This window comes from Prionailurus viverrinus, chromosome B1 (assembly GCF_022837055.1).
Source record: "Prionailurus viverrinus isolate Anna chromosome B1, UM_Priviv_1.0, whole genome shotgun sequence".
In the NCBI taxonomy this organism is placed as follows: Eukaryota; Metazoa; Chordata; class Mammalia; order Carnivora; family Felidae; genus Prionailurus; species Prionailurus viverrinus.
In genome coordinates this window covers 59042332-59069515 of record NC_062564.1, presented here as the reverse complement: position 1 = coordinate 59069515, position 27184 = coordinate 59042332, and the positions used below count along the sequence as shown (strand labels likewise).

General features: G+C 36.1%; 1 protein-coding gene across 6 annotated transcripts in view; it reads right to left on the bottom strand.

The window, feature by feature from the left end:
* NEK1 (NIMA related kinase 1) overlaps positions 1–27184 on the bottom strand; it is a 248558-nt gene that overhangs the window by 151698 nt on the left and 69676 nt on the right. For all 6 annotated transcript variants that reach the window (XM_047856749.1, XM_047856753.1, XM_047856750.1 and 3 more), the window contains exons 13-17: positions 19947–20006; positions 19630–19689; positions 19488–19535; positions 19251–19325; positions 13556–13719 (exon numbers count right to left, since the gene is read on the bottom strand). In XM_047856749.1, the coding sequence (XP_047712705.1) occupies positions 13556–13719; positions 19251–19325; positions 19488–19535; positions 19630–19689; positions 19947–20006 (407 nt within the window). The remainder of the gene's footprint in view (positions 1–13555; positions 13720–19250; positions 19326–19487; positions 19536–19629; positions 19690–19946; positions 20007–27184) is intronic.

Genomic DNA, 27184 nt, shown 5'->3' with positions numbered 1-27184 from the left:
CTCCTGGATTGGAAGAACAAACATTGTTAAAATGCCAATACTACCCAAAGGAATCTATTAATTCAATGCAATCCCTATCAAAATAACACTAGCATTCTTCACAGAGCAGAACAAACAACGCTAAAATTTGTATGGACCCAGAAAAGACCCCAAATAGCCAAAGCAATACTGAAAAAGACAACCAAAGCTGGAGACATCATAGACTCGGACTTCAAGATGTATTACTAAGGTTTAATCATCAAGACAGTATGGTGCTGGCAAAAAACAAACACTCAGATCAGTGGAACAGAATAGAGAACCCAGAAACAGACCCACAAACTTATGGCCAATTAATCTTTGACAAAGCAGGAAAGAGTACCCAATGGAATAAAGACAGTCTCTTCAGCAAATGGTGCTGGGAAAACTAGACAGCAACATGCAGAAGAATGAACTTGGACCACTTTCTTATACCATACACAAAAATAAACTCAAAATGGATGAAAGACCTAAATGTAAGACAGAAAGTCACCAATATCCTAGAAAAGAAAGCAGGCAAAACGTCTCTGACCTCGGCCACAGTAACACTTGACATGTCTGTAGAGGCAAGGGAAACAAAAGCAAAAATGAACTATCAGGACCTCATCAAAATAAAAACCTTCTGCACAGTGAAGGAAACAATCAGCAAAACTAAAAGGCAACCAACGGAATGGGAGAAGATATTTGCAAATGACATATCACATAAAAGGTTGGTATCCAAAATCTATAAGGAACTTATCAAACTCAACATCCAAAAAACAAATGATCCAGTGAAGAAATGGGCAATAGACATGAATAGACACTTCTCCAAAGAAGACATCCAGGTGGCTAATAGACAAATGAAAAAATGTTCAACGTCACTCATCATCAAGGAAGTATAAATCAAAACCACCATGAAATACCACCTCACACCTGTCAGATTGGCCAACATTAACAACTCAGGCAATGACAGATGTTGGCGAGGATGCAAAGAAAGAGGATCTCTTTTGCACTGCCGATGGGAATGCAAACAGGTGCAGCCACTCTGGAAAACAGTATGGAGGTTCCTCAAAAAATTAAAAATAGAACTATCCTATGACCCAGCAACTGCACTACAAGGTATTTATCCAAGGGATACAGGTATGCTGTTTCGATGGGACACATGCACCCCAATATTTATAGTAGTGCTATCAACAATAGCCAAAGTATGGAAAGAGTCCAAATGTCCATTGACGGATGAATGGATAAAAAGAAGATGTGGTGTATATATACAATGGAGTATTACTCAGCAATCAAAAAGAATGAAATCTTGCCATTTGCAACTATGTGGATAGAACTGGAGGGTATTATGCTAAGCAAAATTTATCAGAGAAACACAAATATCATATGACTTCACTCATATAAGGAACTTAAGATACAAAACAGATGAACATAAGGGAAGGGAAGCAAAAAATAATATAAAAACAGGGAGGGGACAAAACATAAAAGACTCTTAAATATAGAGAACAAACAGAGGGTTCCTGGAGGGGTTTTGGGAGGGGGAATGAGCTAAATGGATAAGGGGCATTAAGAAAGACACTTGCTGGAATGAGCACTGATCCCCTATACATAGGGGATCAATCACTGGAATCTACTCCTGAAATCATTATTGCAGTGTATGCTAATTTGGATGTAAATTAAAAAATAAAAATAAAAAATACTAAAAAAAAAAGAATAATGAATGAGAAATTTGTATATGCCTCTGTAGTACACATGTGCTATACTCTAGCCGTCATATTATACACTGTATAATTATAAGATTATTATCTAGTCTGGATGCAACATATCTCCTACATATATATGTCCAGGCAAGGCTTGATTCTAGTTGGCTATAGGCCCATTATACAAGGCTGGGTCCAACAAGGGAGGATAAACTTTAAGAGAATATGATACTCGGATGTGTGATATGAAACTGTATGTCTTCCAGGCTCTTTTGGGGAGTCCTGGACGCTTACACAACCACTTGCAATTAAGTAAAATTGCTGATCTCACTGCTATGTATCCTGACCACATCTCAAACCTTTGTAGAAGTAAAACATGTTTGATTTCCCATCCTAAGATACCATGTTCAATGTGTGTCAGTCTAAACCTGCAAATGACATATATTAATACTTAGAATTATTTTACTAAAACCTGATCCTATGTATAACAGTTTTGATTTACAGATTTTCATAGTACATATATAAAGTACTATCTGTTGTATTTATTTATATCATTTATAGGTTTTGCTTCTCGAATAATCTTTTCCTGAGCTGGCTTAAATAAGCAGGTTTATGTTACTCATTGCTTCCATCACAAACTTACAACGTGCAGTAATTTTTGCTTAACATTATTTCTTTTTCCCTCTCATTTATTAAACAAATACTTATTGTCAACTATTTGCCAATATTATGTCGATCTTTGAAGATGTAAAGCTGTATAAAACAGAATTCCAGAAATGCGAGGTTGATTCGATATATACAAATCAGAGCAATAAACCTTATTAAAAGAATAACAAAAGACAAAAATTAGTTTAATTCATTCTATAGCCCCTCATAATGCTTAAAAACCTACAAACTGTCTTAATTTTTCACATGCATTTCTGTTAACTACTTCATATACACCAAAAGAAAAACCCATACTCATATTCATATTCCTCTCTAAAATAATAAAACTATACTAAACTATGGACACAAACTATTTGTGCTAGACTCATGGAGATAAGTCAGAAATAGTCAATTTATTTAATAGTGATTTTCTTCATTAAACATTATTAAGAATTCAGAGACACTTACTGTTTTAGACAAATTAAACACTCTATCTTTTGAGTTCCAAAATTATACCGCCTAAAATAAGTAAAACAGTATTCTAGATTCACAGTATAGCAATGATAATATAAATACTGTATAAACCACAATTATATAGTAATAAACTAGGAATTTGGGAAAATGCAGAGACATTAAAATGGGTTAAAAGGAAGTAATTATTCTAAGACAAACTCATTTTTTCCATCTTGAAAAGAGGGGAGGGAAAAAAGGAGTAAGTTTTTTCGTTTCCTTTTCTTATACATTCTTTTACGTCCTTTTCTTATTCATACAAAGGCATGAATAAGTGCCAAGGTTACTTCACATCCACAGCTCAAATCTTTTACAGGTAAGAGGTATTTAAAATTTTTGAAGGATGATTATGAGTGATTATTTTAAGAGGCAATAATAACACAAAAACATGTAACAATCTAGGTAGAAGAAATAATCAGAGAAATAAAAAATGAGTCAGTGTGGTTTCAGGTAGAAGAGCTAGGATGGCACAGAGTTAATGAGATAGGAAAAGGATATATGGGGTTTATTCATTAAGTTTCCTCCTCTGTTCCGTGGCATAACCTCTATCTGATGGAACGGAATCGGTGTGAGCTTTACTCAAATTAAAAGATACAATACAGAGAAAAAGACTTGGAAAAGTAAAAGCATCTATAAAACACAAATGTTAAGAGGCGCTCAACAGTTTTATAAAATGGTCTTACATGACTGAAGCTCTAATATTAAAAAGTTAATTGAGGGGCGCCTGGGTGGCGCAGTCGGTTAAGCGTCCGACTTCAGCCAGGTCACGATCTCGCGGTCCGTGGGTTCGAGCCCCGCGTCAGGCTCTGGGCTGATGGCTCATAGCCTGGAGCCTGTTTCCGATTCTGTGTCTCCCTCTCTCTCTGCCCCTCCCCTGTTCATGCTCTGTCTCTCTCTGTCCCACAAATAAATAAAAACGTTGACAAAAAATTTAAAAAAATAAATAAATAAAAAATAAAAAGTTAATTGAATGGAAGTTCATCCTTTGCAACAAATGTACCACTCTGGTGGGGGATGGTCATAAGGGGGAAGGCTATGTATATAGAGGGACAGGGATAATATATAGGAAATCTCTGTACCTTCTCCCTCAGTTTTGCTGTGAACCTAAAATTGCTCTAAAATAAGAAAGTCTTTTTTAAAAAATCTAATTGAAGAGGTATGTTAAGACATAAGACACAGATAGAAGCAAAGTCAGACTGGCCAGAGTTGCTGATAAGAAGGGAAGAGGAAAGATAAGTGAAGTCATAAAGGAGCAGGCAAATGTGGGCATTGCAAAATATAAGAAAAAGAGAATGTGAAAGAGTTAGTTGTGTATAAATTTCAGTTTGCTGATTCAGTTTGAATTAGGGAAAAGAACTGACCAGGAACAACGACATACAAATTTTAATAAAACCAGATGCTTTGACAATGTTCTTTAATGCCAATGACCACTAAAAAGTACAAGGCAAAAGAATCATAATATTTAAATTGGAGGAGACCTTAAGTATTAACTAGTCTAACTTCTTGCTGAATAAACCATTCCTCTAGTCCCACCTGGATATACCTGGCACATGGCCATTCAAAGCTCTAGTTTAATAGTTTCAGCTTGAGGACATTCACTAAATCGCATGATGGTCCACCCATTGAACAGCCCTCATAATTAGCTAAAATCTGTTTGTCTACTTCTCCTAGTCATAGTAATTCTACACTGTGGAAATACATAAATAAGTCTGATTCTTCTTCTACGTGAAAAGCCATCCAATTCTTCCAAGCTTCCTCCTTTAAGTATATTTTCTTTAATGGTGGCTGGATTCTCCCAGCTCCTTTAATTTTCCTAATAAATAATCCTCACTAAAGTGAACATGGCACAGCAGTTAAATGAGTGAACTCTGAAAACAAACTGTCCACTTTCAAATGCTAGTTTTACTAATAAACAGTTATGTGGCCTCCAACATATTATTTGTTTATGCAGTGCCTCCATTTCTCTATCTGTAAAATAGGGAGAATAATAATACCTGCTCCATAGCATTGGTGATAAATAAATAAGTAAATACCATAGGCACTTGCCATTATTCATAGTAGTTATGTTCTAAAAAGTCACCATGAGTATTGAATTAGAGAATACTGAATCATTATCCCCTAGGAGAAATACAGGGTTATGTTCCTGCTAGCCTCTTATTACAACATCTTTGACAATGGATTGATATATAACATTGTTTTATGTGTGTTTCTATTTAAAGATACTTTATTCAATGTATACAGCCTGAATTCTCAGCCAATAACACCATAACTCACATTGGAGCAAAGCTCATTTGACACAAATAATTCCTCCACAAGGCACATCATAACCTTTCTGCACGTAGGAACACCAGACAACACTTCAACATTGTGTTTGAGGGCCATTTTAAACAGTGAAATCACCAAGAATATGCACACAAGTGTAAAAAAAAAAATGTGAATACAACACAAAAAACGCATTTGTGTATGAGTGCTGAAACAAGAAAGCAGAACATTGTCTTTTCAACCTCAGCTTGGAATACGTGCATTGGGTGCCTCAAATTTTTTGCTGCTCTGTGCGTGTCCATGAATGACCATGAAAGCACTGGGAGTATTGATTGTGGGGTTATGCATAAATTTTAGCAAGTAGTCAAATTCACAAACACGCAATCCATAAGTAGTAAGAATTCACTATATATGTAAATTACTTGAAAGTGGTCCTGGAAGGAAGTGTCCAATTAAATATTAGCTCCTATTTTTATTATCGTTATCCTTACAAATCACTATTTTTATAGGTATCTAGTGTGTCAATACCCTTTTGTGTAACCAGTATAGAATACAGTAAAAACTTCAACTCCTCTACTACTTTAATTTTATATATTTTAAAAACTTCTTGGTGTGCCTGAGTGGCTCAGTCAGTTGAGCGTCTGACTTCGTCTCAGGTCATGATCTCACAATTTGTGAGTTTGAGCCCAGCGTCGGGCTCTCTGCTGTCAGCACAGAGCGTGCTTCTGATCCTCTGTCCCTCTATCTCTCTGTCCCTCCTCTCTTTGTGCTCTCTCTCTCTCTCTCTCAAAAGTAAACATTTATTTTTTTTAATTTTTTTTTAACATTTATTTATTTTTGAGACAGACAGAGAGCATGAACAGGGGAGGGTCAGAGAAAGAGGGAGACACAGAATCCGAAACAGGCTCCAGGCTCCGAGCTGTCAGCACAGAGCCCGATGCGGGGGCTCGAACCCACTGACCGCAAGATCATGACCAGAGCCGACGTCGGACGCCCAACCGACTGAGCCACCCAGGCGCCCCAAAAGTAAACATTTAAAAAAGAAAACTTCTTGGGGCACCTGGGTGGCTCAGTTGGTTAAGCATCCGACTCTTGGTTTCGGCTCAGGTCATAATCTCACAGTTCTTGAGTTCGAGCCCTGTGTCGGGCTCTGTGCTGCCAGCACAGAACCTGCTTGGGATTCTCTCTCTCCCTCTCGCTCTCTGCCCCTCCCCCACTGGCTCACTGGTGATCCTCTTTCTTTCTTCCTCTCTCTAAAATAAATAAATAAACATTAAAAAACAAAACAAAAAAACACTTCAGCTCTTAAAAAGCTACTGGTACTGGAAGGGGCACTATCATATACTGTTAGAATGAACATAAATTGGTAGTTTTTCCAGCCAGAAATTTAATAATATTTAGTTAATAAATGCATTTAGTTAAATAAATTTGATAAATGTATTAATGTTTATTTCTAGGATCTTTACCAAGAACATAACTGACCAACTCCTTTAACCCACCAACTGCCCTTCTAAGATTCTATTATACAGAAATGAGAAACATAAAGTTTGGCAAAAAATATTCCAAAAAAGTGAAAAATTACAAATGATGGATAAATTATGGTAATTCAGGCACTGGAATCTTACAGACATCAAAATTCCCTTGCAAATGATTTCAGCATGGGAAAATGCTATAGTAAAAAATGTTAGATTAAAAAAAAACCCCACCAGATACAAATTTGTATACATGACTTGATCTCCAGTGACTAAGGAAAAATATATGAAGAAAAAGTGCAAGAAAAAAAGATCAAAGTCTTCACAGTAACTGCCTCTGTAGACAGCAGTAGTGATTTCCATTCCTGCTTCCTAAAACCCTCCTATACTTCACAGTTTTTCCAAAACACCTGTATCACTTCGGCAAGCAGAAAGGCTAGACAAAAAAGCCACTTGTGACTTTCCTTTTCCCATGAGCAAATGGGGAGAAAAGAGGGATGAATGTTTGGTTAAGAATCCTATAAAAGGGATGTGACAAGATAGTAAGCTTCTAGTATTTTTAAAACAGGAAATATGTGAGCAGCTCTGAACTAAGCAAAGGAAGCAGTATTAAAGGGGGACTTGAGGATAACAAGGAAAAAAAGGAGTAAATGCCTTTGAGTAAAGCAAAACATTGAGGGGAAAAGACAACAGCTTAAGTATGAGGGAGGAGTAAAAGTTGTTGATCCATTTAATAGGATATATATGTAAATATGAGACACTGGGTATTAGTAAGCATGGAATTAGGAGAATATCACACACACAGTAGTTAAATCTTCTCCTTACCAATGATGACTAGGTATAAAAGATAAGGGCAAAGACAAGAAAAGAAAAGAAGAAAGAAAGAAAAAGAAAAAGAAAAAGAAAAAGAAAAAAGATAAGGGCCTTTGTTTTTTTAAGTTTATTTATTTTGAAAGAGAGAGCACATGAGCAGGGGAGGGCAGAAAGAAAGGGATATTCCCTAGTTCGATGCAAGCCTTGATCTCACAAACTGCAAGATCATGACCTGAGCTGAAATCAAGAGCCAGCCACTCAACCAACTGAGCCACCCAGGTGTCCCCAAAAATAAGGGCATTTAAATTCTTATAGCACAATTATACCAGCTTGAAGCCTTTTCTATTATTTTTCTTTTTCATTTACAAGGAGTTTGCAAGAGAGAAGCAAACCTTTGAAACATGTTTAAACTTGCTTCTTTTTCCCTAATTTAACCTATTGTGAATATATCCTCTACAGGATCTGAAATTAAAAGAAATAAATTGGACAACTCAGTATTAAACTGTAAAATCAACACACTAAAAAAAGGGGGGGGGAGCTGTAAAGCTACCCTATTGGGAGACAAAGGCAAGGTTTTGTTGAGACCCGATTGCATTAATATGTACAAAAAAAAAAACAAAAAAACAAAACTTGAGGTGATAGTATTAGATGCAAAAGTAATGGTGAGAGAGATGAAGCATGGCCAAAAAGCTCCCCCTGCAACCATCCAAGCAATGACCAAGGGAGGAGATGCTCAATTCAGCCTCGAGACCTCTTCATACAGGCCTATTTCTACTATACAGACTCATATGTCAAGATGTGAGAGCACCCCAAAGGACCAACTAATTCAGGCTCAGAACAGCAGTTGTGACTAGCGAGTGTTCATTCTCTGAGCAGTGGTATTCTATCACTAATTTTTAATAGTTGTCAACAATATAAAGAAATGACTACATATTTTCTACAAATCCAAATTTATTTAATCCAAAAGGATAATCTATATTCTAAGATGGCATCAATCTACATTTTTCACATCAAAATGTCCATTCTTTTATCAAAGGATGGAATTAGGGCTGATAAATTTTTTAAAATGAACTTGGCAAAATTAAAAGGTAGTAGAATTCCTCAAGCAGGTCCTCTTTTATTTTATTTTATTTTATTTTATTTTATTTTATTTTATTTTATTTTATTTTATTTTGTAGCTAGTAAATAAATGCCAATCTAAACGAAAGCCAGAATAATGAATAGGTATTAGCCAGGCAAAATGGGCAGAGGCAAAGTCATGCTAGGCAGAGGGAGCAGGAGATGCAAAGGAACAAGGATGAGAAAACACATGCCTTTTACTTCTCCACTCCCAGAAGTACAGAAAGAGGGAGCACAAAAATAAGGAGTATACAGGCCTCTATGAGACCTTGTAGGCCATTTAAAGGCTATTATTTGATCCAGGGGCCAAGGAAGGGTCATTAGCTCAATTTCTCTCAATGTGTGCTATTTATAAACCTTTTCTAGGTATACATTTTTTGGTCAGATAATTTTTCAGACTCAAAAGTTCATCAAATTTATTCCTGTTAAATTATACCTAATTCAGGTTCATAGTAGCTCTGGTCTACTGAGATTATTTTGTTTCCTGATCAATCATACCACACATTTACTATTTCTTTCCACTTCACATCTTCTGGAAATGTGATGACTGTATCCTTTAAATGTTTTTTAATGCACCCCTTAAAAATGAAGATTAGTTTGAGGAGGACAAGCCTCTACATATTTTTATTTGGATGACATGAAAATACCGACCAGCAGCCTCTGCATATAATTCTTTAACCAGTTACTAATCCACCTAACAATCTTTATTTATATTTCTTCACCTTATCTACATTGAGACACCCTGGCAACAATAAATTGCTTTGGTTTACCTACTCTACGAGGTATCTAATTTTTTCACAATGCTTCTAGACCAACAGAAATACCTAGTAGTTCCATTTACTAATTAATTACTACCAAACTGTTTGAGTAGTGGTCTGTGCTTTGTCCAACAGATGTAGTTGTGTTTCCCTTCAAAATTATAAAATATCCATGGCACTATGATGCTCCAGTTTGCCTCACCACACAGTTTGAGAACTAAAGGTCTAGCCTATAATCCTAAAAAACAAAACAAAACAATTTGACATAATATATTCTGTGTGAATTTATACTTTGTCCAGGTGATTGCTACTTCCTCCTAAGATGTTTGCAGGCATCACTTTTAACCTTGCCAGGGATCAATATGAAGAAAACTGGTCTAGTTTACAGACTATGTTTTTTGAAAATTATATGACACTTGATGATCTTTGGTTGTCTGCCAAATCTTCTGTTTTCCATATCCTCAAACAAAACCAAAATAAATTCACTGAGTATATATGAAACTTCATGCAATCCTTGGCATCATCTTTAATGTTAACCCAATATTTTAAAATTTTATAACCAACCAAAGCAATAACTTTTTACCTTATTCACTAGTAGTATCTTGAGTAGTATATTCATAAGAGTGTTTAAGAAGAATTCTACAGTCAGATGGATTTAGTTTAAATCCGAACTCTACCACTTACTAGCTGCCTGACCATTAATAAGTTTTAAATCTCTATAAATTCTAATTTCTTCATTTTTACTAAAAGAATAATAACTAATTCATAGGGTTGCTGTAATGAATAAATACAACTTGATGTACAATAAGAGTTCAATAATACCTACCATCAATAATAACAATAAATTCATGCAACATAAGAAAATGCATACTATATATCTGAATACCACTAAGCCAACAGAGTTGACACAAATGAAATAAAAATGATCTTATAACCACAAATGATTTAAAAACTGAAAATTAAAATAGTGAAAATATATCTAATGCAAAACAAAGATTGAATGGAAGATGTGGTATATTGGAAAAGGTAACTGAGAAACAGAGCCATTTAAGACAATTTGAAACTCAAATATATGCAAACATTTCAAGGTTATAATAGGAATTTGATGCAAATGGCCCAACCTAGTGCAGTTTGTCATTCCAAGTGTGCAGAATCAAGAAACATTGTGGAAGATGAACAGTGTGAAGAAACATAACATAGTTTTCTCTATTTTCTTTATACTATCATGTGGGAAACAAAGGCAAATGAAAAATTAAATTTCCTTACAGCTTATAGCCCATTGACAAGTCCTTGAAACAGGCAGAGTAACATTCCTCTAGGAACTCAGCTGCCTTGATGATGACACTTTGCTAAGGGTGAAAGGCAATCTTAGCTTAACATTATCCTGACCTCCAGGATCCTGTAAGTCTACTTTAACATATAAAAATTCCTTTGGAAACTTTTTATCTCAACCACCCTCCCAACATATATGCTGGCAATCATACTCTAAGCTTATGGCCCCCTGATATAAATCTGAAAGGTCTCATGACTGAGTTTTTACTAAACAGTAATAAATGACCTTTTCCTAACACCAGCTACCCCCCTCAAGGTCCTAGAAACCTTGTTTCCAAAATACCTTAGATTTACACTATTCTTAAGCCCACTTGTCACAACCCCAGTGCAGATCTTTCTGCTCACAGGTCTTATTTCTGTATTTTAATAAAACGACCTTTTTACACTGAAGATGTCTCAAGAATTCTTTCTTAGCCATCAGCTCAGAACCCCAACATTTTCTACATCATACTATACATATTTATTTTAGATTTGATTACTATAAAACTAAATAAAGCCAAATTTTATACTATAAAGATAAATAACACCACAGGATAAAAGCCATGAACAAAATTTGCTTTCTCATTTCATAAAAAAAAATGCATATTTGTGAGTAAGTAGCCTTCCTCTCTCAAAAACAGAATCTACAATTAGCTTAATACTTCAGGCTAGTGTATATAATTCATAAAATTAATTTATATTCACCTCAATTATTTACCTCTGCTCACCTACATTTAAATCATCTTCTATAACTGGGGGGGATCATAAAGATTTTTATTACATTCGAAAGGATTCTCCTTAAAATCACAAGAAGAAGGCAATATAACTAAATTTTCACAAAATGGTATCTGCTCTTTTTTATATACATGTTCTATTTTTTTTTTTACATTTTTTAAAGTTTATTTATTTATTTTGAGAGACAGAGCGAGCACAAGCTGGGGAGGGGCAGAGAGAGGGAAAGACAAAATCACAAGCAGGCTCCACAGCATTAGCACAAAGCCTGATGCAGCGCTCGAGCTCACAAACCATGAGATCATGACCTGAGTCAAGCTGAAGAGCAGATGCTTAACTGACTATGCCACCCAAGTGCCCCAGTATCTGCTCCTTTTTAACCAGACATTTTATAGAAGAAATGGGAATATCTAAGGAAACACATATGCATCTTTTTAAGTTTATTTATTTATTTTGGGAGAGAGAGTGAGAGAGAGAGAGAGAGATCCTTTGTGTATAAGCATGTGTAGGGGAAAAGCAGAGAGAGAGAGAGAATCCAAAACAGGCTCCATGCTGTCAGCACAGAGCCCAATATGGGGCTTGAACTCACAAACTGCAAGATCATGACCTGACCTGAAACCAAGGGCCAGATGCTTAACTGAGTGAACCACCAAGATGCCCCATAAACATGTGTGCATTCTTAAGACAAAAGGAACCATGCAAATTAAAATTACTGACTGCTATCACATTAAGTTAATTCAATGGATGACAAAGAAAAATCTGATGAACAGGATCACACAGAGCCATAAATCAGAGATGAATATAAAGAGAAAACAAGCACAAACAACAAAGAGAAAAAAGTGGGATTCTAAGTGATATGGGGAAAAAAAAGACAAAAAAAGCATACTTTGAAATTTTGCATAAAGTGTGATTCCATTTAAATATATTCAGATTTATTTAAAGCAAGTGGGTGAAATTATTACAACCATATGTTGGCTCAAAGTTATCACATGTTCTTTTACATATGCTCAGACTGTAACATATAAATAAGCTACAAAAATTAGGCTGAAATGAAAAAGCTGCATGTTTGCCACATGCAGTCAAAGGCCAAATTTGTACCTAAGAAAATTACTGCATCTAAAAGGCAAAGACAGATGGGGCGCCTGGGTGGCGCAGTCGGTTAAGCGTCCGACTTCAGCCAGGTCATGATCTCGCGGTCCGTGAGTTCGAGCCCCGCGTCGGGCTCTGGGCTGATGGCTCAGAGCCTGGAGCCTGTTTCCGATTCTGTGTCTCCCTCTCTCTCTGCCCCTCCCCCGTTCATGCTCTGTCTCTCTCTGTCCCAAAAATAAATAAACGTTGAAAAAAAAAAAAATTTAAAAGGCAAAGACAGAGAGTCACAGACATATTCTGTGTAATCAATACAGAAAACATCTGAAAAGTATAAGTACTAAGCTATACATGACATAAAACAAAATTACACATGAGGATGAATTTATGGATCATCATAGTTCAGCCTGTTTGTATTGGCTTGTTTAGATACAATCTTCAATCTTTTCAAAGATTTTCTAATAGCATCAGGATTTGGGAAATGGTGATGACCTATAGCCCCATTAGGAAATCCTAGATGTAGTCCAGGTGAAATCCTCTGTAGATAAACATGCACAGTTGGTGTGGGAAACATAGGCAGAAGGAAATGATAGATAAAATTAAATTTCCTTATAACCTGCAGCCCACTGACAAATACTTGAGACAGGCAGAGTAGGACATTCCTCCATGAACTCCCAACTGACTTTTTTTTTTATAGGAAATTTATTGTCAAATTGGTTTCCATACAACACCCAGTGCTCATCCCAACAAGTGCCCTCCTCAATGCCCATCACCCACTTTCCCCTCTCTCACCCCCCATTAATGTTAATGCTTTGCTAGAGGGGAAAACAACTTTAGCTTCACAATAGCTAGGCCTCCAGTATTCTATAAGTCTTCCTTAATGTATGAAAATCCTTTTGGAAACCTCCCCTTGCCTTTACCTCCTCCAACTTCCAGGTATGTAATCAATCTCTCCTCACAATCCCAAGGGAGCTTTTTCTGCCAGGGGTCCTATTCGCGTGCTTTAATAAAACCAACTCTTTTCACCGAAGACTTCTCAAGAATTCTTTCTTGGCCTTTGTCTCCAAACCCCAACAATTTTCCACATCACAATGACTTTTATTTATTTTCTCTGAAGCAAAACATAAGCAACTTCTGCAGAACATAGCCATACCTTTCTGGATGTCTTCGGCCATATATTTCTCCTTTCCATTTAGTTTGATTATCTTCTGCTCTTTGCTGTTGCATTTGATCAAAAATAGCATGATAATGTTCATACTGTCCTCTAGAAGAAAAAGGTGATGGAGCCACAGCCCCTCCACTGCCAAAAAAGGGAGCCTAGGAATTAAACAAACAGCTCTCACATGGTTATCTCATAAGACCCAAAAGATCTGTACTACCTTCAAAAGAAAAAAATTATTTCAACACTTGACTTTTAAAAAGCAATTACCTAATTTGAACATATTAATAAACATACAGCTTAAAGCAAAATGTTTTCCTACTGTGTTATAACCATTAACAATCAAAAAGTAGCATACCTTGTTACTAAGAATAAAGCATAATTTAACAAACAAAAATATAAAAAGCCATTAAAGTTACATAAATATTGAAAAGTCTGGTCTTAATAAGTTTTGAAACAAGTTTCTAGTACACATTTTATGGTACCATTCTATTAAGTTTAAAATATGTATAGCTCATATGTAAGGTAGAGCCTACCTTTATAACACTCAAAAGTATACTTAACAAAAACATTTACATATGGCATTTAATAGATCTCAAATCCCTCAACAAACAGTAAAGACATAAACACCACTGAAACATAGTCTAGATGTAAAATACAGCAAAACATTTTATCTATCCTTAATCAGTTTATAAACACGCTGGGAAACAAAGCACAAAACTAGAAAACGATTTCCTGCCTGTGGTAAATGAATGGTAGCAGGCACACTTTGAAGTAGTTAAGTATTGAAACTGACTTTCACAAAACAGAAAAAGCTTATCAGAAGTAAAAATTCCTCAAAAAAAAAAAAATGGCACTGGAGAAAGATACTGTTCAATCCAGCCTTGAAAGCAATACAACAGAGAGATTAAATGACTCAATATTAGCCAGGGTACTAAAGTAAAAATGAGCTATGTATGTATAATATTTGAGTGTTGACAGCAGGAGAAGGAAGGAAGTATGCAAACAAATAGGATTAGAAGGCAGGCATCAGTCACAAGAGGCTGGTATCTCTAACTGCTATCAAGCCTGGGTGTTTGAGTTCATATAATAAACAACAACAGAAAGCATTTATAAATCTTCTGACAGGTGTAGAATACGAAAACTGTTTTTAAGAAGGTGAGTCATATTATGCATGATAAAGAGGAATGGGAGAGAGAAGAAGGTAGAGGAACTAATCAGAAGGCTTACTACACTGACACCAAGCCACAAACCTAGGAGCAAAGAAAGGCAATTAGTGAAAAAGGGGAGGGACTTGTGGATTCTCTACAGGAATAACACAGGGTAAGGGCAGATTTATAAGGCCACAACCACTGAGACATAAGAACTTAAGCATGTGGAAAACTCAGAAAACAGATGTCAGACAAGGATAAGAGTTAAAAGTAAATGTGTAATGCTGCATAAGTCATGGTGAAAAAATTTCACTACCAAGAGGAAATGCAGAGGTCAACAATACTGAAAATAAAACTCAAAGGACTAAAGTTGAGTGGTAGCATTTAAAAACCCATTTTGGGGGTGCCTGGGTGGCTCAGTCAGTTGAGCATCCGACTTCAGCTCAGGTCATGATCTGATGGCTCGTGAGTTCAAGCCCCACATCGGGCTCTGTGCTGACAGCTCAGAGCCTGGAGCCTGCTTCAGATTCTGTGTCTCCCTCTCTCTCTGTCCCTGACCCACTCGCATTCTGTCTCTCTCAAAAATAAATAAACATTAAAAAAATATTTTTTTTAAATAAATAAAAACCTGTTTTGGGGGTGCCTGGATGGCTCGCTCAGTCGGTTGAGTGACCGACTCTTGATTTCAGCTCAGGTCATGATCCCAGGGTCATGGGATGGAGCCCCACACTGGTTAAGATTAAGATTCTCTTGGGGCGCCTGGGTGGCACAGTCGGTTGGGCGTCCGACTTCAGCCAGATCACGATCTCGCAGTCCGTGAGTTCGAGCCCCGCGTCAGGCTCTGGGCTGATGGCTCAGAGCCTGGAGCCTGTTTCCGATTCTGTGTCTCCCTCTCTCTCTGCCCCTCCCCCGTTCATGCTCTGTCTCTCTCTGTCCCAAAAATAAATAAACGTTGAAAAAAAAATTTTTTTAAAGATTCTCTCTCCCTCTCACCCTTCCCCGCTCAGGCATGAGTGTGAGTGTACACATTCTCTCACATTGAAAAAAAAAAAACGGTTAAAAAAATAAAAACCTTTCTTGTGTGTGAAGTGATGAGAATAGAAGTTAGAACACTGACAAGTAAAGAAGAACTTCTAAGCGATAATTTCTTAAGGAAGAAATCTGGCAAAGAAATGATGCAAAGAAAACTACTGGAATCAAATAACAAAAAATTTCAGTGTACCCACTGAGATAAAATTTGTGTCAACATTTTGACACGGTAAGTTGCGTACATTATAAGAAAGCATGAGTTTTTTAAAAACCAGCTTAAGATGACTACAGATAAGATGTTTGAGTAGCAAGAGATGAAAGTTGCCAGAAATAGGAAGATAACTAATTAGGCAGGAAACTCCATTAAAGCAGTCCTTACACATATCTTCAAAAGTGCATCCCAAGGCAAGAATCAGAATCAGAATTCTGATAAAAGGCAGTTGCATCTCCTATGAGATTGGCTACTCTCTGTGTTTAGTCTAGTGCTAATATCACCTTGACCTGAATTTGAGTCTTCTAATGTTTCTCTTTAGCAAAAATGAAAAGTATGCTAACATCTCTGAAGATGTTTATATTGAAAACAATGCTGAAAATACTGTACTAGAATACTGATGCAATATTGTCTTTCAAAAATCACCTTCTTCCCTAATTATAAGCATATGTTAATGAGTTTTGACAAATATATATACTCGTATAACCACTACCACAATCAAAAGCATATCTGTCACCCTAAATGATCTTTGTTCCTTTGCAGTGTCCCCTCATTCCAACAACCACTGATCTGCTCTCTGTTATAGACTAGACTGCCTTTTGTACAATTTCATATAAATGAAATCCTACAATATGTACTCTTCTGTCTGGCTTCTTTAACTCAGCATAATGTTTTTGATTGATCCATGTTGTTGCGTGTATTAACAGGCTATTCATTTTTATTGCTGAGTAGTATTCCAATGTGTTTTTCCTGCAATATATTTTCAAACCACTGATATGCCTCTTACACATTATGATTACCATATGATGTAATTATGTATGTGGAACATTTCCTAATTAAAAAAAAAACCACATTCATAAGAAATAAATCAGATATGGATGATATCCATATCATCCATTACTGGAAGCAGTAAGTCCCAGATTTTACAGATAGTAAATAATCAAAGACAACTGATTATACTGTGAATAATGCCTTATTATTTAGCAGTTTATAATAATAGTATTAATTTTGAAATATACCCTTTAGTTTCTGTTTTATCTTTATTTAAGGGATCTCTTTAAGTTGACTGACATAATACTGAGCCTCCAGGTCCTTATCACCTGCACAGAAATGAAACAGCCTAAGAAGTTAAATATTTCAAACCCCATGGGAAATAAGTACAGAAACTAACAGAATTTAAGTCATGGGAAATAATTTTATTAATCCTTAATGAAAGCATCATAGAAATTTATAAAGTAAAGCAGAAACCTATTAAATACATACTATCTAATACTGTTGAAAAACTGTCTCAATCAGTTATCAAACAACATTGATAGGACTTTAGGATTAAATATTAAACATCACAGGAAAAAAGATATTTTATTGCATATCAGAAAATATATTCAAAAGGAAAAGAAAAAATAATCAAATTCTCAACACTAGTCATGGACTTGATATAAAATGCATGACAAAATGTGAGGGCCCACACTTCAACTGTTAAGTTTTGCTTTCCAACTGGGTAAGATACAGAGTTAGTCATTTTAGAATGGGCTGAATTCGGAGTCATTCCTTATCATTCAGAAATTCTACTTCAGAGTAGATAGTGCAGTACAAAAATGGTAAAGTATAATTTTAAAGATAAAATTATATTACTACAACCTGTAATATATTAATACAGAATTAGAAAAACTTATTGAATTATTAATACGTAATATGAAAAATCAAGAAAACCAGGACAGAACACACATATCTACATAAAACTTTTATTCAAATCATAACTTTTGGAGAAAAGAAGTAAAAATGGTAATCAAGTCAATTTGATAACTCTGTTGGGCACCTAAATAACATCGTTAACTAAAAGTTGGGTAACATATGTTAAAATTATAATACTGAGGAAAAAAAGTTTATCCATTTTTCATTGCTGTGTAACAAATCACTACAAACTTAGTAGTTTCAGACAATACCCATTTATTATCTCACTGTTTCCCTGGCTCACAAGTCTGGACTTAGTTAGCTGGGTCCCCTGCTCAGGATCTCACAAGGAAGCAATCAAGGTGTCAGCCAGGACAATTCTCATCTGAAGCTCAGGATCCCCTTCCAAGTTCACTAGTTCCTGGCAGAATTCGCTTCCTTGTGGCTGTAATAGCTAAGGTCACCACTTTCTTGCTAGCTGTTAGCCAGAGGCCACTATCAACTCCTAAAGGCCACCTATACTTCCCTGCCATGTGAATGCTTTTTTTTTCCAGGCCAGCAGAAGCATGCCTCTCAGACTTTCTTCTCCTCTCTAGTCTTCTATGAAGGAATCTCATCAAATGTCAATGGTAATCACAGAAGTGACTATCCTATTACCGTTTACCATGTAACATAACCTAATCAATGGAGCTATAACACCACAATATTCACAGGTTCCACCCACACGTAAGAGGAGGGAATACAAGGTATCTACACTAGGAATCAGAAATTTGGAGGGCCATCTTAGAATTTGGCCTATCATAGATATGTAAAGAATGCTACAAGAGCAAAAGAGGAAATAATAGGATTCAGATAAGCACAACAAAGAAAGAAACAAGAAGTTAACCTATGAATCCTTGCTAATCACACTCCAGGCATTATTCTTGAATTTTTTCTTTATTTTTAAATGAAGAAGTCTCAGAAAAGTAACTTGCCATTTGTTATATAGTATGGATCTACCCAAAAGAAATGTTTGAATTAACATACCTAGGTAACTAGCTAGCTAGGTAATTTGTTACCTAGGTAAATGGTTGGATGTTGGACTAAGAGTGAGGAGGCAGGGAGGCATGCTATCAAGTAAAAAGAAACACAGTACAAAGACAGAAATCAGGCAGACTACACAGAATAAGAAAACTACAAAATAAGGTCTTTAGTTCAGCCTCACTTGAGCACACAGTGTGTGATAGGGAAGGGATGGAGATGAGCTTGGAAAGACTGGCAGGGGCCAGAGTAACAAGGATCTTATGAAAACTTAATCCTTAAGGCTAGATGAAGCAACAGAAGGATTTAAGGCAGAGGTGTGACAAACTTTATTTGATTTAAAAAAGATTCTTCTGGAAAAAAAGGTATAGCATAGCCTCCACACCAAACTTTTTAAGCAATTTTAACTGTGTCAGATATTAGTTATCAATACAAGTTATATATGAAGTACATGCAGGAAAACTAAGAATTCATAATAGATGAAGAATTTTAGGTATGAAGTTAATCCTTTCCCCACCAAAAAAGCCCATTATATACATTTCAAAGAGCATGGTGAAACTGGAGAAAACACTGCAATAGTGTAACCATACTGATATCAAATGCCTACCTTTACTTCACCACTTCCACCAGCACTTAGCACGTTTCTCCATCCTTGCTCCCTGGCCCTATTTATTCTCTCCAACTTTTGGGGAAAAGAAACAAACAAAACACAATTTCAAGTATTTAATATAAAGTACATGAAATACATTTACTAATACAATGGAAATCAGTGTATTCCTTTGGAAAAAAAAGTACGTGTGTGAGGAGGAGGTGGAACGTACCAAGAAAAATGGATTATTCTTACCCTTTCCTTTTCCTGTCTTTTCATCTGTTCAGCCTTCATTAAACTAATCTGTAACAATTTTAAAGACAAACTTCTTAGAGCTCTTAAAACTATTATCATCTACAACTTGGCAAGGGAAGAAAAATAAAAGCAAAAAAACTACCTGATCCTTTTGTTTCTTTTCTTTTTCAATAAATTCCAACCTTCTCTTTCTTGCTGCTTCCTTAAATAAAAAAAGAACAGTTTCATCAAAAATAATTGCTACTTTTTTCTGGTTTCATAAGGAAAGTTAGTGCACCAATAGTAGAGGTATGCCCAGAGAGATTAGGGGAAAAAAAAAAAAAAAAGAAAGAATTAAAGTTAAAGGTTTCTGTTTGAAAGAAATAAGGAGGAAAGGTTTGGAGGTTTTATAAGATTTTGTTTCTTTTCTTATAATTGTTTTTGCAAAGCTTTAAAATAAGCAGACAGATGTCTTTATACCTCAAACATTTTCCTCCTTTCTTCTCCAGGATTCACTTTCTTCACTGGAATTTGATGGGCCTGGACAAAAAGTAAAACTACAAATTAGATAAGGATTTTGAGGTACTCATTTGAAAAAATTCAAATTTAAGGAAATTCAAAATAAGAAAAAGGTAGTCAATACTGCCATGACTCTGTTTCAAAATATATTATCCCTATAGTAATACAACAGTAGGGAACTTCAACACTCATTTACATCAATGGATAGATAGATCATCCAGACAGAAAATCAACAAGGAAACAGTAGCTTTGAAAATCACATTAGACCAGATGGACCTAACAGATACACATAAAACATTCCAACCAAAAACTTCAGAATACACATCCTTTTCAAGTGCACATGGAACATTCTCCAGAATGTTAGGCAACAAAACAAGTTTTAATAAATTCAAAAAGATTAAAACCATGTCATGCATCCTTTCCAACCATAATGATATGAAATTAGAAATCAATCACAAGAAAAAATCTGGAAAGAACACAAACACATGGAGGCTAAATAATAAGCTACTAAATAATGAAGGATCAACCAAGAATTCAAAGAGAAATTTAAAAATACATGGAAACAAATGAAAATGAAAACACAACAATCCAAAATCTTTGGGATAAAGCAAAAACTGTTCTAAAAGGGAAGTTTACAGCAATATAGGCCTACCTCAAGAAACAAGAAAAATCTCAAATAAACAACCTAACTTTATATATAAAGATGCCCTGTTGATTTTATTTTTATTTATTTATTTATTTATTTATTTATTTATTTATTTAAATGTTTATTTATTTTTGAGAGAGAAGGCTAGCAAGCAGGGGAGGGGCAGAGAGAGAGGGGGAGAGAGAATCTCAAGCAGGCTCCACATTGTCAGCACGGAGCCCAATGTGGGGATCGATCTCACAAACTGCGACATCATGACCTGAGCTGAAAGCAAGAGCCAGACACTCAACTGACTGCGCCACCCAAGGCACCTCCCCTAAAGATGCCCTGTTGATTTTAATTATAAAGGAAAGAAAATGTTATTTTAAAAAATTACCTCAAAAAAAATTACTTCAATGATCATTTATATTATCAAAATAATATTAAATTTTATTAATTTAACTTATTAAATCATGAAAAGTATCTTTGGGTGGAGGCACCTGGGTGGTTCAGTCATTTAAGTATCCAACTCTTGATTTTGGCTCAGGTCATGATCTCAGTTTGTGGGATCAAGCCTTATGTCAGGCTCTGTGCTGACATCAAGGGGCCTGCTTGAGATTCTCTCTCTCTCTCTCTCTCTCTCTCTCTCTCTCTCTCTCTCTCTTTCCCTGCTCCTCCCCCTCCCCTGCTCACACATGTGCTCTCACTCTCAAAAATAAATAAATAAACTTTTTTTTTTTAAAGTGCTTTTGGGGGCGCCTGGGTGGCGCAGTCGGTTGAGCGCCCGACTTCAGCCAGGTCACGATCTTGCGGTCCGTGAGTTCGAGCCCCGTGTCGGGCTCTGGGCTGATGGCTCAGAGCCTGGAGCCTGTTTCCGATTCTGTGTCTCCCTCTCTCTCTGCCCCTCCCCCGCTCATGCTCTGTCTCTCTCTGTCCCAAAAATAAATAAACGTTGAAAAAAAAAATTTTTTTTTAAAAAATAAAAAGTGCTTTTGGTAACAATTCCATATCAATAGCAGCTGTCTTTTAGCAAAAGCCAATGTTATGAAATTACTTTTATATACCAATCATTATTTCAGTTTTCTAAATTTTATAAAATTATCCAGAGATAAGCACTAAAATTCTAAAAGGCAACTCAGAATAAATAAAATAAATGATTGTGAATTAATATGAAGCTAGTAAAATTAATAAAAAAGAACCAGGAAGACACAAACTTTATTTATAGTAAGATTTCAGAAGATATTTGATTTCTTCTTCAGAAAGCAACATGATATAGAATTTCTCCTTATGAAATGCAACTAATTTATTTTAATGGATACATTATTTAATATGAGCACAATAATGCTATTTAGTATATTACACTACCCAGCATATTGATAACCTGATAAAATACGAATGATTCTTTTTATAATGTGCTTTGCCAGTTTAATTCATGACCATCATAAACCAAATCCATTTTAATTTCTTCTTTTAAGTAAGCTCTATGCCCAATGTGGGGTATGAACTCACAACCCTGAGATCAAGAGTCACATGCTTACATACCATTGAATCAGCTAGGTGCCCCTAAACCAAATCCATTTTATTGATACAGTCTAAGTTAGCTTAAAGCTGCAAAACAGTGCAGTAAGTGGTACTAAATCTCACACCATAAGTAACCAAACAGTGAGTTTACTACCTGAGAAGACCCAAGTGGTAGATTCCCAGAATCATCCCACCCCCTCACCATATTATTAGGTCCTAACTCCTAACTGCCAATTTTGGCTAGTTACTTCAAGTTTCACTTAAGTTAACCATGTATCTCAGCACTTAACTCCAGAAATGGCACTAGGGCCAATGAAATGACAATAATAGTGAAATATTTAAAGAAAAGTAACTTTTGAATTTTTTCTGAAAGTAACCAAGAGTAAGAAATACAGTTCACATCCAGACCCTGTAAAGATACACAGTATGTATAGTTGGTTTTATTTCCATCTGTTACTAAAAAAAGGACCCATTTTTTACCTCCAAAACAGACTTTTCCATCACTAAAAGCAACCCAAAATTTTAAAATAGTCAAGGGAGGGCACTGGGGCCACTGCTATTGACTGTAAGAAAAAAATACAATTGGAGATAATGCTCTTCATAGTATTATAAACACGCAGTTAATATTTCAAAGCATGTTCTGTATATAAAATTTAAACTAGTGGGAAATGTTACACAGAATTTTTGTAAAAATACATACTCCTTCCATTCCTTCCATAAGAAGGAATATTATTGGGCAATAAAGAGGAATGCAGTACTGATACATGCTACAACATGGATAAATGCCACAACCTTGAAAACATTATGCTAAGTAAAAGAAGCCAGTAACAAAAGACCATGTGTTATATGATTTCATTTACATGAAATTTCCAGAATAAGAAAATCTACAGAGACAGAAGTAGATTAGTGGTTGCCTAGGGCAATGGGGTTAAGGGGAAGAATGGGCAGCGAAAGCTAATGGGAAAAGAATTTTTTTGATGATGAAAATGTTCTAAAACTGATTGTGGTGATAGCTGCACAACTCTGATCTCACTAAAACTATTCAATTCTAAACTTTAAATGTATGGATTGTACAGTATGTGAAATAAATCTCAGTAAAGCTATTTTAAAAATATACATAACCCTAAGAGTTGCAGAATCATAATTTCTGGACATAGAGCTCTGCATTATATATTTTGAAAGGTTACACAGGTTAACTCAATCATCAGGTCTAGCACTGGTTTCAACATCTGTGAACCACAACACCAAACAATTTAAAAATATTAACAAAGGGGACACCTGGGTGGATTAGCCGGGTAAGCATCTGACTCTTGATTTCAGTTCAGGTCATGATCTTATGGTGGTGAGATAGAGCCCTGCGTCAGGCTCTCTGCTGAGAGTGAAATCCGCTTGGGATTCACTCTCTCCCTCTCTCTCTGCCCTTCCCCCGCTCATGGTCTCTCTCCTCTCTCTCTCTCTCTCTCTTTCTCTCTCTCTCTCTCAAAATTAAAAAAGAAAACAACAACAACAACAAAACATTAAATGTATTAACACAAGTAACACAGATCTCACTATAAACAAACAGCTTTTAAACAGATTACCCAATAGTGAGCAGTAAGAAGAGAATGTTTAATTAACACACCTACATACTCTTAGGTAAGTTAAATGAAGACACCGATTATATTCATCTTTTAATGCTCCATTACGACATATACAAGATACTCAAATATTTGTGAAATAAAAATATCAAGCTGGGGTCCTAGGTGGCTCAGTTGGTTAAGTTTCTGACTCTGGGTTTCAGCTCAGGTCATGATCTCACAGTTTGTGAATTTGAACCCTGATTCAGGTTCTGTGCTAGCAGAGGCTGCTTAGGATTCTCTCTCTCCCTCTCTCTCTGCCCCTCCCCTGCTCTCATTCAAAATAAATAAGTAAACTTAAAAATATATATATCAAGCTGTTTCTTTGTCACACAGGTATTTTCAACTGTATCTATACAGAAGAGAAAAATATGGTAACATAAAACATCCATATTAAGACAAATGTTTTGTTCTGTGTTTCTTTTTAAAAATATGAACCAGGGGCGCCTGGGTGGCTCAGTCGGTTAAGTGTCCGACTTCGGCTCAGGTCATGATCTCGCGGTCCGTGAGTTCGAGCCCCACGTCAGGCTCTGTGCTGACAGCTCAGAGCCTGGAGCCTGTTTCAGATTCTGTGTCTCCCTCTCTCTCTGACCCTCCCCCATTCATGCTCTGTCTCAAAAATAAATAAACGTTAAAAAAAAAAAAATTTAAAAAAAAAAAAATCTGAACCAAAACACTAAAACATATTCATAGAGCTCCCTCTGGTGGCACAATAACAGAATCTTAAAAAAAAAAAAATAACATTATTACAGGAACTGGAGCAAAGAAAGTTTCTATGAAAATATTCCCAAAATTTGTTGGGTAGTAATAACTTAATACATTATTAGTTAAAATTTTTACAACTGCAAATGATAGACAATATCATTAAGTGTTTATGGTTTTTCTTATTAACTTCTCATTATGAAGCTTTCACCTCCTCCATGAACGCACCAAACGTATACCTATTATGGAGCAATTCCTCCTGAAGAACTGAGGGCTGACTTTACAGCTTCTGCACAGCAAAAGACAGAACAGCAAAAGAGACAAAGACATGGTAAAAAAACAAAAACAAAAACAGGGAATCCCCACCCCAATGCTGAGAACTACAGTGGGGACGGATAGTACTGAGGAGCTAGGAGCAAATCGGTCTGCCCTGGAGTACAGACAAAAAGCCACACTTGCCTACTTGCCTCAGCATGCCCTGGGTCCCTACTCCACACCATCCCCCAGAGGCTTGGGGCTTCAGAAGAGCAACTAGCACATAAAAGAGCCAGCCCTAAAACTCTACCAAGGGCAGGAGAGCTGCTCGTATCCTTTCTGGGCCAAGACAGAGGGGCTAGTGAGCAACACAGTTTACTCCCCCTCCACTTTAGTAAGCTGGCCTGCCGCCTGAGTGGACCCTGGACCTCTAACCCACATCAATGCAGCCACCAGGCCGTGAACACGACACCCTTGGTCAGCACTTACTATAGCTCCAGCTTTTGTGTCAAGGTGACATAGGTGTGCAAAGCACCCTGGAACACTCCAGGCCCAGATCACTCTGGCTTCAGACAGCTTACTAGGGCACCCCTGGTGCACGGTATTATGGGACCTCCCAGCTGATGCCTATTTCAACTCCAGCTGCCCCAAAACACCCCCAAGTGTACTGGTGCTGATGTGGCAAAATGGAAAAGAAAATGTAGATAAAATTAAATTTACTGCCCAATGGCAAAAACTTGAGGCAGGGAGAGTAAAACATTCCTCTAGGAACTCTCTACAGTCTTAATGTTAACGTTTTGCTAGAGGGAAAAACAACCTTAGCTTGACAATAGCTAGGCCTCCAATATCTTAAGAGTCTTCTTTAGCATATGAAATTCGTTTTGGAAACCTCCCTTTTGGCTTTTCCTCCCCAACTCCACAGTATATAACCAGTCACTCCTTATAACCCCAGAGCAGTTCTTTCTGGCCATGGGTCCTGTCCCCATGTTTTAATAAAGGGATTTCTTTCAACTGAAACGGCAATAATTAATAACATGAAGACATCAAAAGTAAAAATCTCACTAGAAATGGCAAAGATAGGATTAATCACTTATAAAGATACTAAAAAGCTTGAAAGAAAAAAGTAAAATTAACTACAATAATTAGTTAAGGGATACATAAAATAAGAAAAACATAAGAGTGACTTAAAAATATAACATGTGGAGGGGAAAGAAAAATGTAGAGTTTTGGAAGGTGTTCAAATTTAAGTTGCTATCAACCTAAGCTCTCATACATGTCAAGATGATATAATGTGAATCTCACAATACCACAATGTAAGAGCTTATAGTAAATGCACAAAAGAAAATGAGAAAAAAAACTACACATGACATTAAAGAAACTCATCAAATAGGCACATGAAAAGATGCTTAACATCACTATCATCAGGGAAATACAAATCAAAACCACAATGAGCTATCACTTCACACTAGTCAGAAAGGACAGTATCGAAAAGACAAGAAATAAGTGTTGACAAGGATGTGGAAAAAAGGGAACCAACTCTCAGAGCACTACTGGTAGAAATGTAAATTTGTGCAGCCACTACAGAAAACAGAATGGAGGTGCCTCAAAAAAACAGAACTAGAGCTACCATATGATCCCAGTAATTCTACTAGTAGGTATCTATCCAAAAGAAATGAAAACATTAATTGGAAACAATATATGTACTTCTATGTTCACTGCAGCATTATTTACAATGGTGAAGATATGGAAATGACCCAAGTGTCCATGAGTAAATAAATGGATAAAGAAGAGGTGGTGTATATATACAATGGCATACTACTCAGCCATAAAAAAGGAATAAAATCTTACCATATATGACAACACAGATGGACCTAGAGGGTATGATGCTAAGTTAAAAAGTCAGAGAAAGACAAATACTGCATGGTTTTACTTATATGTGGAATGTAAAAAACAAAAAACAAAACTCATATTCATAGCTAGAGAGAACAAGCTGATGGTTACCAGAAGGGAAGGTCCGGGGGGGGGGGGGGGGTGGTAGGGGACAAACTAGGTGAAGAGAATTAAGAAGTACAAACTTCCAGTTATAAAATAATTAAATCATGGGTTGGTAATGTGAACAGGGGGAATAGAGTCAATAAACACTGCATGAACTTAGTAAGGTGACAGACTGACTTATTATGGTAACCATTTCACAATGTACACAAATGTCAAATCAGTCTATGGGATACCTGACACCAATATAGTATTATGTCAATTATATCTCATTAAATCAAAACAAAGGAGACGTTTATAAGAATGTAATCAATCTGACTTCATATCAGTGAATTATAATACAACCACTGATAGTAATAATAAACATTTACATTAAGTATATATAATATTAAATTAAAACATAACAAGTTATCTATAAACTATCGGATACACATGAAAAATACAGGCAACGTATATTTGAATACAAATGTGGAGGGGCCAACCACAAA